General features: G+C 37.3%; 1 protein-coding gene across 2 annotated transcripts in view; it reads left to right on the forward strand.

The window, feature by feature from the left end:
- mio (GATOR complex protein mio) overlaps window positions 1-13,908 on the forward strand; it is a 293,052-nt gene extending 279,144 nt beyond the window's left edge. For both annotated transcript variants that reach the window (XM_067141591.2, XM_067141592.2), the window contains one exon: window positions 13,339-13,908. In XM_067141591.2, the coding sequence (XP_066997692.2) occupies window positions 13,339-13,647 (309 nt within the window). In that variant the 3' untranslated portion in view covers window positions 13,648-13,908. The remainder of the gene's footprint in view (window positions 1-13,338) is intronic.
- The last annotated feature ends 239 nt before the right edge of the window (window positions 13,909-14,147 follow it).

Raw genomic sequence — 14,147 nt, forward strand, 5'->3', positions numbered from 1 at the left:
CGGGTCTGTCCCCAATCGAGCACGTATGGGACATCATTGGACGACAACTTGAGCGTCATCTACAATCGGCATTAACCATCCTTGTATTGACCGGCCAGGTGCAACAGGCATGGAACTCCATCCCACAATCTGACATCTGGCACCTGTACAACACAATGCATGCATGTTTGCATGCCTGTATTCAGGAGTCAGGCGATTACACCAGTTATTAATGGACCAACATTGCAAATTTGCTATTACTTTTCTTGCGTGGATATTAACCTATAGTCTTGTACCTTTAATCAGTTAAATATGTTACCTCGAGTAGTATATTGCCAAAATTTCCATATCCTACATTTCTTATTTCATGGTGTGGATTTTTTTCCTGCTAGTGTATTATAAATGGGCATTTACTATGTATCAGTGATTCAAAACATAATTGGAATCAACAAGCACTGTATTATTATCAATATCTTACCTTGCTAAATCTGTCTCTGCTTTCATAATTCTTGGTAGTAATTGCTTTAAAGGTTGTAGATAGCACAAAATATTGATTTTCTTACCAAGCTTCCATGGGAGATGAGAGACTCGTTGCTGTAGTTTTTACATTCAGCAAAAGAGTCTCAATATGTTAGCTTGCATACATTAGTTTTCAGGAGGCTGTAATATTACATTTTCCGGTAAGAATTATTTTGATGAGGTATATCATCATAGGTAAGGTATTGAGTTACCTCTTCTTCTGATCTCTGTTCTGTAGTAAATCAGTTTCTGCCATTTCTAGTTAATTTTCACTCTCACTATTTTCACCATTCAAATTTCCTCCTCTTCCATGGCTACCAAGAGAGATGGCTACGCACTTTGGATCACATAACTGTGAGTATGGATTCAGGAGATGGTGGATATGAAACCCACTGTCTAGAGCCCTGAAAATGGTATTGCATGGTTTCCCATTTTCATACAAGGCAATTGCTGGGGCTATACGTTCATAAATTAAATTATTCATGTTCAGTAAGTACTCATATCAACATCTACTTCCTCTTGGAGCATTTCTCTGAAGACTGGAACAGTTGTTCATGCTGCTGACGGGACTGGTGTCAGGGGGACTAATGGAACACTTCACAATGTGGCCTGTCAATAAAATCGCTTTTGCAGACTTTGTCCCTTCTCTTTGAAAGTTACTGGCCCCATACAGTTGAGGAGGAATGTGGGGATCAAGCGAGTGACTACGCGGTTTGGATCACATAGCTGTTTACTCGATTTCCCATTTTCACACCCTGCAATTGCTGGGGCTGTAACTTAATTAAGACCATGGTCACTTCCTTCCCACTCCTTACCCTTTTCTATCCCATTGTTGCCATAAGACATTCATTTATTTATTTTCCAATTCAAAGTACACAGGTAATGAAACCCAAAGAGTACCTTCTTTACACACAGTATTTGTACATATCAATTGAAGCGATGCGCCGAAAAGGGATCTAACCTGCATTTTTTCCGAAAGCAAGGTTTCATCGGAATAAGGATCTGTATGGACGTTCCTGCATAGTGGCGTAGTCATGTGGAAGAATTTGGAACTTGTTGCTGTGCTAGAGGGTGGAGAACTTCTGTCTGGTGCGGAAAAGGGATCTAACTCCAGTCCAAGATGGCATTTTTCGCAATTAACTCATAATAGAGTTTTTGGTGGTTAGACCCTTATTCAGCACATCGCTTCAATTATTACTAGTAGGTAACTCTTAGAATATTTAAGGGAATCAGAATAATTAATAAACAAACTAAAAACTATTAAGATTGTAAATCAAATGGCAACATGAGATTAATAAACAATGAGTAAATATTACATTATATGCATTCAAATCTACATCTCGATAATATGAATATGTATAGGAGAGAAAAACTTACAAAACTATTTGTAACATTAAATAACACTATACCAAAGTGGACAATGAAATCAGTAAAAGTTTGGGAAATTCCTTTGTTGTGCCCGAAGTAAATCTAAATCATTACAGGTTATTAAACCCAAAAAGTACCTGTTTGGATAGAATTTTGATAAAAGGCAAGTTAGTGTGGTGTGACAATCTAGATTATTTGTTAAGAAAAAGTGTATGCATGTGTGGTCTAACTGGAGGAACATAAAAAGAAATATGTTGCAGCAACTGTGATACCCCTGTTTCATCATTCAAAACTTTCCTTAATAATATCTGTGAATTTTGTAATATATTCTCAAGTGATATGTAGTTAAACAATAGATCTTAAGTGGAAAAGTGGGAATTTGATATGCATTGTGGACAAGAAAAAACTGAATTTCTTGTAATAATGATATAAATTTGGTTTGGATTACTTCAGTGGTTTTGATATTATTCTTTTATTACTAAGGTGTACAGTATTCTAATTTATTTCTGACCAGGTCATTGTATAACTTTAATATTAGTAAACTGCTTGTGTCATTGCGACAAAAAACAAATACAGTAGTTTTTAAAAAGAAATTAACATGGTCAAGAGTATGTCATATAAACAGTCTGTACGTCATAAAATGTGTAGACTGCAAGTAAATAAGTCATCTATATTTTTTCTAGAATAGTTCAGATTTAGAAAATGTTTCAAAATATTGTTATTGAATGAATTGGATGAATCTTATTTTACAGTGTCATTGTCATTTGTATACCATTACATTTTCCAAAAAATGCAATGCTTGAGGATATAGAACATTATTTAGAAAGCAATGGAGCAATTACTGTGTAAGATAGAACACAGCTTTGAATTTGAATAGTCTTGGTTTTCCAATCAATTTTAGCACTTATTTTTCAAATCATGTTTACAGCTTTTGCAGTGCGACCAGAAATGAATCTATATTTCACTGCAAATTTGTAGTTTGTCCATTTTTGAAATCAACCCTCCTCTTCATTATCAGTAAATGTGGTGTAATAAATTTCATAACCGACAAGGGACGTGTCTCTGTAGGGAGATCTCAATTTGGTCGAGGATGAGAAAGTCGGCTGACTGGATGTCACTATGTGCAATGGCTAACCTTTTCACTCCCAAGTTTTTTAAAACATTATGCATGTCGCATACCAGATTTTTCTTGATGTTTGGACATTGGTTGAAATAGGCTAAAAATAACTTGTATTAGCTACTGGTCAGTCATGGTACGACATTAGCAATAGTGTTTCTCTTGGCACTTTTACCAGAACTTGACAAATGTTTACAGCTTGTTCTACTACAACTTATCTTCACTATACTCATAAAAGTCAGGCTCATCAATATTCTCTAACGTTTCTAAAATATAATCTTCTTTCATGCTTTGTTTACACTTCTGCGCACTCATCTTAGAGGACAGCTGTGAAAGAAAAGCACAATGCACATAATTTTTGTCAAAATACGATAAGGCGAGTTAGGAATTGTCCGTCGTCTGAACAGAGCATGTAATGAACTACAAAATTACAGCGTCAGACTGGACTAAAATGTGGAGAAGAGTGCAGTGCTTGAAATCCGAGTTAAGTCGTGTTTGGGACAGCGGGAGAGATGCTGACATCCGAGTTAACTCGGGCATGGGATGGAAAAGGTTAAAGCCTGTTCGTTTGTCTTGGTATTGCTCAAGAGCTGCAAAGGTAAGTAGTCTGAAAATGGGTCCGTGTTGCACTCAAGTTTTGTTCACTAAATTTACTGCAAGCAGTCATTCGACCAGCCAGATACACTGCAGTACAAAGTTGCTAGCAAATGAGTGATATGTTCTGCCGGGGTTTTTCAGACCTTTTGGTTGATGTGCTAGATGTGTCAGGAATGTTAATAACAATAGTGTATTTTTAAAAGAGACTAAGGAGTTAAGTTCTGAAAGTCATATGTGAATTTATTCATGATTAAACAGTGAAATTCTGAAAATGCTATGCAAATTTCTTTGTGATTTCTAGTTTCATTATTTTAGCATTACAAACAGGGAAATTATTATTAGCTTTTCATTCAGCTTGCATTTCAATAATAAACACACTACAGATTGGAAAACAATGATGTTAAATTATTCTTAAACTTCTAGGAAACAATTAAAATACATTTGTCCCACTGTACTGCCCTTCAGCAGTAAAATGTTTTACAGATACAACGAATTTTAGGACACTTCATACTAACTGGAGAATATTAGTACTTGCCAACATTGAAAATAGTACTGAGGGTTAACAACAAAGTGTTCTGGACACAGCAATTTTGCACAGTAAGGCATTTTAGGAAGGCCACTTCCGTGCAATTTTCAACATCATAACCACTGTTCTTCTCATGCAGCATAATTTGTATTGCATTCTTGAAAGAGCTTACATTTTTTTCCCTGTTGCACCCATATATTTTTGCCATGCATAGATGATAAAGTCTTGGGAGCTAGAGAGCTGAATTAGCAGTTGATCATTGTTTCTCTTTGGTGGAGTTGTGTTCAAAGAAACTACAAACATCATTCCTATTTTGTTATTTTAAGGAAGAAAACCGGGACATTTTATAAATTGCTGCAAAATGATGCTTTGTGTTTGGAACTTTCATTATTAGGGAAATCTTGCTCGTGAATAAACAGGATTTTCTTCCAAAGATGCAGAGCAAAATTTTCTGCAAAACATAAACAATTTCACCTTGTTTTCTGACATGGTAAAAGCCCTAAAGCTTATTATCATGTCTACCATTGCGGGCCGTGAAAGCATCAATCTAAAAATTATAGAATATCTTGGCCCAATGGTAATTTACTCATTGAATCTTCATGTGTCCTTGTTTATAGGGGGCATATGTTCAAGATCCTAGCAGTGTGTAATATATTTATATTTTTACAATTTGTTTTACGTCGCACCGACACAGATAGGTCTTATGGCGACGATGGGATAGGAAAGGCCTAGGGGTAAGAAGGAAGCGGCTGTGGCCTTAATTAAGGTACAGCCCGAGCATTTGCCTGGTGTGAAAATGGGAAACCACGGAAAACCATCTTCAGGGCTGCCGACAGTGGGGCTCGAACCCACTATCTCCTGAATGCAAGCTCACAGCTGCACGCCCCTAAATGCACGGCCAACTCGCACGGTGTGTGTAATACATAAACATTAAGATAGATAAACATGAATATGGGTATGATAAAGGCAACAGGACCTTTATATTTAATTAGAAAGAAAAATCTATGTGAGATGACTAAAGTAAGGGAGTAATAATATCAATATTTAAGAAGGGTCACAGGAAGGTGTGTGATAATTATCAAGGTAGATTCACTGGCCCGTAAAAGAACTCCTGCGGGACTAAATTCCGGCTCCTTAGCATCTCCGAAAACTGAAAAATTAGTTAGTGGGACGTAAAGCCAATAACATTATTATATTATTGATAGTTAAAAGGTGTGCAATGTGGGTTTGAAATGGAAGATCAACAGTAGACTCCATCTTCAGTGTGCGACAATGAATGAGAATGTGGAGGGGAAACGGTAATGACATTCCATGATTTAAAAAAGGCATATGATACCATCGCCAGATCAAATGTATGGAAAGTCATAAAGCAGAAAAAATTTGGAAAACAATAGATCGAATACATGCAAGCAATGTACAACCTTGTTGCAGCAATATCCAGGCCCCTATGGAGAGGATAGAATGGTTTTGGAAAGTAACTGGTCTATGACGGGGAAGTGTGCTGTTGCCGTTGTTGTTCGTAATGGTAATGGATGAAATTGTGAAGGAGACAAAGCAAAAAATATTGGGACAGAGAACTGAAGGTGATAGGATTTGCAGATGGCATTGTGGTTTGGGGAGCAAACAGAGAGGAAGTTCAAGGATAACTAGACATGTTGGATACGGTAAGTGTTTTAGTAATTATGGAATTAAAATTAGTATGGTGAGAAGCAGAACAATGGTGTTGACTAAAGGACCAAGAGAAGGGAAAGATACTATAAAAATTGGGGGACAAGACTTTGATATTGTGGTAAGCTTCAAGTACTTGGGAAGCAAACTGATGCACGATGCAGGGTTGGACAGGAAGATCTATAAAAGGTTACAACAGGTAAATGTATTTTAACAGAGTGCGAGGAACATTACCTGGAAGAGAGAAGCGAGGTACCAAGGAAATTTAAAGAGGTAATGTATATAAAAATATTGTTTTGCCATACTGGCTTATGCAACTGAGACTTTGACACTGACAAAAAAACAGGGGAGGAAAATTCAGGCCAGTGAGACAAAATTTTTAAGAAATTGGTGTGGAAAGGCTTCCCAACACAATGGAGAGGAATAAACTGATATGGTTTAGACAGGTTGAGAGGATGGAAGAGGGAAGTATACTGAAGCAGGTGATGGAGGCTAAGACTGAAGGAAGGAGAACTAGAGATAGACCCAGACTAAAGTGGTTGGACTTGATCAAGAACGGCATAATAAGAAGGAACCTGGATTGGAACACAATTAAAAGCAGTGTTCATTGGATAGAGGAAGATGGAAAGGTACCATTAACGTCCCAACCCGGTTGAAACTAGTACCATAAAGGAAAATAAATCATGAACTCAGAACTTACTGAGAGAAATTATCACAAATCGTGACACAAAATTAGTTTTGTGCAGGGATGTTTGAAATATACAGTATATCACAAGCTCATGGACTCTGTAAATCCAAAATGACATGCATGCATGCATGATATTTATTCATCTAGAGGTAATGAAATAGTCATCCTAATTAGCTCAGTCTAGCTGCAGTTCCAATTCTGGCAGGGACAGAATGTGCAGAAAAGCAAGCACGTTCCCCTCTGTTTATACTCGTTGGCTTTACAGTGGCTACTCAGGGTGCTCAATGCAATGTGAAAGGATGACAAGATATCTTCTGATTGGGGCAAAGGTGTCATTAGCCTCCTGTCAAGAAAGGAAATTCACAGACATGGTTGAACTATTGGGAAATAACTCTCCTTTGTCGTGGGCTTAAGATTCTCGAGAAGATCTTAGACAGTAGATTGTCAGTCATGTTAGAAGAAGAACAGTATGGCTTCAGGCCTAATAGGTCCACAACAGACCTAATCTTCAGTGTCCGAATGTTAATAGAGAAATATAGGGAGAAAGGCAAAGATTTGTTCATGGTCTTCCTGGATATTGAGAAGGCATGTGATAGCATTGCAAGAGAGAAGATATTGGAATTCCTAAGAAAGGGGAATTGCTGGAGGCACTGGTGAGGGAAGTTCACATGTAATATGAATACTGCACTAGCTGTGATGGACATTAATCCTGGTTCCAGATCAAAAGTGGAGTCATGCAAGGCAGTGTAGTATCTCCGTTATTGCTTTCGACCATCATGGATGGCAAAATGAAGAACAACAAGAAAGCCAGTGGTGAACTTAATGCAGTGTCTTTTGCTGATGATCTGGGGAGAAACTATTATAGTTGAGACTCAATGAATGGAAGGTTAAGTTCCAGGAATTCAATCTCAAGATAAGCAAAGCCAAAACATTAGTGATGGCAGTAAACAGAGAGGGATGACCAGTGAACATCATGTTAGGAATCCATCCACTGAAATGTGTGGAAAACTTGCATACCTCAGCACTGTAATTTCTCGAGACACATTAGCCACGAAGAAGGTTGTGAATAGTGCAGAAAGCTCTCACTTTTACCAGCAAGTAAGAGCACTCCTATGGAATCCTAAAGTACCAAAAAAACATAGCTGGTGATGTTCAGTCATTACCTGAACCTATGGTATTGAAACATGCACCATCACTAAGAAGGACTCAAGGTTACAGGCATCTGGGATGAAATTTCTGAAGTCCACAATTTAAAAAACAAAACTGGACAAGTTAAGGGCTGACATGGTGAGAAAGGAAGCTGGGATTGAGACAGTATTGTTAGATCTGGTCAGCATATCAAGATTGTGGTGGTTCGGTCATGTAATGAGGATGGAGCCAACAAGGACAGCTTATGTTAACTTGGAGAGGCACATGGCAGGAAAACAGATGGTGGGAAGACCAAGAACCCACCGAATGGGCATCATAAAGATGGACCTTTGAGATCGGGGCAGGGCACTAGAGGACATCATTAAAAACAGGGTGTATCTCAACAAGACAGTGTGAAAGAAGCTTGCCAATAGTGGCCGGGAAACTGGAACTATAAAATAACGATGATGATATCAAAGGTTATAGCAAAACTTAAGAAGAAACATAGAAGATCTCATGTAGATAAAGTATCAAGAAGGGGTGGAGCATTGAAAGAAGGATGGTCTGATATCATTCTGCTGAAGTAATCATGTTTAGATATTTTCCTACTAGAATGATTAGGATATGTTATTACAGGCAGCCAAAGGCCACAGTGAGAATTGATGATAGAACGAGTTCTTTTTTCAGAGTAGTTCACAGAGCTGTAATCCTTCACTCTGATTGTTTATATGGTTCATTTACTTAATGGTATAAAATGTCAGAGAGGGATTATGTTGGGTAAAGTTTTCCCAAAGTTCATCTCTTTCACATGGCATAAACCCAAAAGATATCATCTCTTAATCTGGGCTGTGGAAGCACCAAACACACTTCTTATTTTTGCCTCAAAGTCTCCCAGAACAATGTACATTTCATGGCTTGGATTAGGAATTTGATTATGGAAATACGATGTTTTGACATGTTAAAGCTGCAAATCATATTGGTCTTTTTCTTACTACATAGAAAGATAGGCATGTTACATCTTATGTCTGATTCTTCTGGGAAGCTGGAAAGAGATCTGTCAACAATTTAGGGATAGCATCAATTTTAAAATTTAATATCAAATCCATTAATAAATATAATTATTTTTTAAATTAATATTCCAGTGGAAAGGACGAAATACAGGGTGATTTATATGATTTGGGTGGTTTTCAAAAAGACCCCAGTTTTGTCTGGTAGGAGATAGGAAGATACAAATACGTTTCAAATACCATATGAAGAAACTGTGGAAGATTCACTTACCATCACAGCAGATGTTGGAAATGACCACAGTCTTTCTGTAGATTCAGGTGTACCATCACTCCGTGCTTTTGGCAGTTCCGTGTAATATTTCCTAGTCTGTTCCATTGATTTCAGCCATGTTGCTCATCTTCAGTTGTTCATGTTCGATTTCAATTCACTTTATCCTTGAGGTAACCTTACTGGAAATAATCTGATGTTGTTAATTCAAAAATTCTTAGAGATTACTCTGTTCTCAAAGAAGTAGCTGATCTTAGCGAGAGACTCAATTGACATGTGACAAGTCTTGCTGAATATAACCCTGAGTTAGCTCAGTGGCATCTAGTTGCTTGACAAATTGCAGAAAAAATGTCTTGTGTTCATCGTATCCAAGAAGGAGACCCCCTGTTCAATTTGCCAAGACTGCACACCAAACTCTGACCTTCCTTGGGTGCAGGGATCTTTCATGATTACCGTATAGTAATCAGATGCAGGTATTTTCATAAATTATGTAACCAGCCAGGCCTCATCTGTGAACCAATTGATGTTCAGAATTCCCAGTAGTCGTGGAGTAAAATACAAACCAAGTCGTGCTGTTAGGGGCATGCAGCTGTGAGCTTGCATTTAGAAGATAGCAGGTTCGAACCCCACTGTCAGCAGACCTATAGGTGGTTTACTGTGGATTCCCATTTTTGCACCACTCTGTACCTTAATTAAGGCCATGGGCACTTCCTTCCCACTCCTAGCCCTTTCCTATCCCATTGTTGCCATAAGACCTATCTGCGTTGGTGCGACGTAAAGCCACTTGTAAAAAAAAAAAAAGTAAAATCCAAGATCCATGTTCCATAATGGACTTGTTTTTCCTTATCTGGCACCTTCAACTTGTGAATGACAGTCGTCTTGTATGGCTGTAGTTTCATTACCTCGGTTGCTCTTTGACGTACAGAATATGAATACCCCACCTCCTGGGACAAGCGACGTTACTATATCCTAGGAGACGGAAGCAAACGAATCTGAACACCTGCCATGTCTACCAAACCTGATGTGCGATGCTTGCTAGACTCGCTCCACAAAGACCCAGTTGTTTCCAACTTTCTCACTATAGCCAGTAATGTCTTTGTTAGGAGGATCGTGCCCACCATACTCTTCACTTTGCTTGGCTACAATGGACTTCGTAATCCAGTAATTTTTCATTAAATGCATGTGCTAAAGCATTGTATACTACATCATGAACGAATGTACGGTAAAACAACAAGCAACCCAGCAACAAGAAAAATTGAGGGAACAATTAATGCCTTACAAAGAATAACTTTTGTATTGTTGGTAAGTGAATCACCCAGAATTTCTTCACATTTAGAAAGCAATCGCATCTTCGTATCTGCTGTCAGACAGAAATGGGGTCATTTTGAAAACCCCACAGTTTATATAAATGACTCTCTATAATACTAACACTGAAAATAGGCTTTAAATTCTAAACAGTATTCTGCCTAAAAATACAATGAAGAAAGAGAAATAAATTATGTACAAAATGTATCTATGCAAAGGAAACAATATGAAAGTTGGAAATACATTCTTTTTCCCAGAGATAAACCCAGTTTTATGAGCCGCTTGTAAAAGAAGTTATGGTTCTATTCCAAGAAACAAGTTTTGAAAATATATATTTTTAAAATTTGGGCTCATGAAAATCCTGTTTCTAAGGAGTTTTTATTTTATTTTTGCAGGACTTTCCATCCATTTTCTCTATGCTGGCAAAACTACTGCTAGAGGTTCTGTAATCTAAAAGTATATGACCCAACATTTGTTAATCCTCGCTCCTGTAAGATCACATCTGACAACTTCTGATAAGGTTTCCTGCACACTGACACAATGGCATTAAACAGGTGATTATTTCATCAGCAATGATTGGACTTCCTACAATAGGAAAAGGCAAGAGGAAGTGGTTTGAAATGGCATTTCAGGGGGCAGCGGACAAAGAAAAGATATTGCAGAGATGATAGTTTCAGGCCATCAATAATTCAATGGGGGAGAAAGCATGCGTGCGTACGCCGTGTGCCTGTATTTGATTTTAATTTATCTTTGTCATGTGCTAGGTCTCAACTCTGATTTTTCATAATAGCTATGTAATGTAATTTGTTTACCATCATTATTTACTTTTTATTTTTATTGCTTTAACAGTGAACTCTTCTCGCCGTGTGGTGTACAGGTAGCCTGCCTACCTCATACTTGGAAGCTTCGGGTATGATTCCCAGCCAATTCTGGGATTTTAACTTTGTACTGAGCACTGGAACAGGGTTCACTCAGTTTCTTGAGTCCAACCAAATAGCCTTGTGACATCTGTAGGATATCTGGCTGAGCAGCAGTCATCTTGGCAAGCCAAGGTTCAAAATGGGCTGTGTATGTTACAAGTTATTTTAGTTTTCTAACGGCACTCCTTGAGCATATTCAGGTTTATTGAAACAATGAATAAGGCCTGGTATGAAAATGGTAAACCATAGAACAACATCTTCCGGACTGCCATTGGTAGGATTCAAAGCCGCCTTCTTCCAAATACAAGCTTCCAGCTACGTGACTCGTCAGCTTTTATTACACGTATCATTTTTTTATAAAATGCTTTGCAAAACATATGTCCAAAGAAAGATTCTTACATCAGAAAAATATCAATAGAGCAATTGGAATGCAGTGCTCTAATTAGTAAATCGCTTTTTATCCAAGTTAATGTAGACCAAGGCTACATCAGATAACAAAAAAACTCTGATAAGAACGTATGGTTACTAAAACCTTGTTTTGATTAGAAATTAGATAAACTCTTTGCTCTTTGGACAAATCAAGTTAATATGAACTCTTAGGCATTTAAAAATATGGAACATTTAATAAATGCAGGAATGTACAGTTCACTGAAATCTCATAATTTCATAAATAAATCTACAACAGTCTTGTTTGATTATGCTTCCTTGCTTTTTTGCTGTCATGGTGCATAGACATTGCAGCATCATAATACGAGCCAGTGATATGTTGTCTTGCTGTTCTGTGTAGAGCAGTGTCTTTTGATCACGTTCAAACCATCGGTATGACTGATTTTGGTTTCTACATTGTTTATATCATCATCTTCCTCATTTTTGTCTTGGGATATTAGACTGATAATAGCTTCATCAGTTAATTCATACTGTTCATCGTACCACCACATGTTTTCTTTTTCCCCTCATTTGACCGACAGCCAACATAGTGACTACAAGCTGCAAAACAGCAATTGGATAGTGGTTTGTGACAAATAACTCAACCCACGAAATAATTAAGTCATTGGTTTGCACATTCAGTGTGATACCAAGTAGAAGAGAACCATTAGGGAGAATCGAGCTGTGAAATAATTTAATTGTTGGTGCTGATGGAAACACAATAGTTATTTAATGTTTTGATCAGGACTTAGATAATCAAGTCTCTACTGTACTAATTTTCTTACTTTAGTTGTTTGATTGTCCTAGTTTTATAATAGAGATATATGATAAGCATATGTTAAATTAACCTCAAACTGAGACTGTGGACATTGGGAACCTCAGGCAAATCACCTCAGGATGCAGTTGTAATCCTTCTGTTCCTGCGATGGCAGATTCAGTCCTGGCTGAGGTCAAGGGCATTTGAGGATGTTTAAATACACATCTGTGTGTGTTAGCTTCCATGTTAAAAAACTCCTGCAGTTCAAAATTATATCACCCTGACATCTGTTCAAATTGATAGTAATTGAAAGGACATTAGATAGATAACTCTTATCGCTAATCCCAATGGTTAAACTTGAGTGTTATAGTGTGATATACTCCAGTTCTCAGAAACAAGTAGTATTAGTAGTAGTAGTAGTAGTAGTAGTAGTAGTAGTAGTAGTAGTAGTAGTAGTAGTAGTAGTAGTGGTGGTGGTGGTGGTGGTGGTGGTAGTAATGATAGTAGTAGTAGCAGTGGTAGTAGTAGTAGTAGTAGTAGTAGTAGTAGTAGTAGTAGTAGTAGTAGTAGTAGTAGTAGTAGTAGTAGTATACTTCATTGGTTTCCTTCTGTGTGTGCTAGTGCAAAATACAACTCTTTAGAGACATTGAAAGGATCAAAAATGTTGTTTATGTATTAATACTGCAATAATTACAATATACTAAATATTGAATGTTTTGGTTCAGAGAAGATTTTATAACCAAATGAATACTGAATACTGTTTTGGATTTCCCCATCCACCCCCCTCCCCCCCTTTTTCTTTAAATAGGCATTTTCCTATACTGCACAGTACTGAATCATACTTTTGCTATTAATCTTTTGTTCTCTTGTTTATTGTTTCCCTTATATGTATATTGTAGCTAGTCCCTTTCATACCCAGGCACTTCTTCTTCTTCACCTCAACCTCTTGAAACAGAAAGGAAAGACAAAATATATTAATTAGGAAACCAACACTAAATCACACATTAGCAATTTGTTCTGTATTATGACTCCATCCTATTGAAGTAAAATACTTTCTTTTTTCAGATGTCAGCTTGTCCTCAGTGCCGCAAACCATTGCCACGGTGTGCCATCTGTCTTATGAACATGGGTACTGCCTCAGGCCTGCAAAACAGTACCAGTACTAGCACCAACAGTAATGGACGACACACTAGCAATAAGTTAGCAGAGTTTTCATCTTGGTTTACTTGGTGCCAGACTTGCCGACATGGTGGACATGCTGCTCATATGACTCACTGGTTTAGGGAGCACTCAGAGTGCCCTGTGACTGCATGTACTTGTCGTTGCCTTTCATTAGATGCTGCTAGCAAGGTTGCTTCTGTTCTTTCTCAGTAATTGTGATACATGCTAATATAATGTATATTCTACTTTATTATATACAGTATAGATACGCTTTATTTTCAGTTGTGTACATTTTGTATTTTTAAAAATATTTAGTTATGTACCATACATTTAAATTCTATTTTTGATTTCTCCAGTAAAGGATATATATAATGCCCTTCAGTTTATTTACAAACTGTGTTGATAATAATTAAAGACTGCAGACTCTGTTATGGTAGTGAATGGTATAGAATAGAAGTAGTATTTGTAATAAACATGACCAAAATATTCGTTCTTGTATTGTGAGATTAACCTTTCCTCCCCACAGCCCTCCCCCAGCATCCAGAGTACCCAACCTGGTAAAGATATTATTATTAATTATTGTTATTGTAGTAGTAGTTTTTTAAATGTGGTTTTTTTTTTTTTTTTTTGTGTGTGTAATACAAACTAGGTCACTGTGAGTTTTATGGAAATCCATGAAGCCCTAGTACTGACTAGTATTAATAACCTCTCTA

The sequence above is a fragment of the Anabrus simplex genome, chromosome 2 (assembly GCF_040414725.1).
Source record: "Anabrus simplex isolate iqAnaSimp1 chromosome 2, ASM4041472v1, whole genome shotgun sequence".
Classification (NCBI taxonomy): domain Eukaryota; kingdom Metazoa; phylum Arthropoda; class Insecta; order Orthoptera; family Tettigoniidae; genus Anabrus; species Anabrus simplex.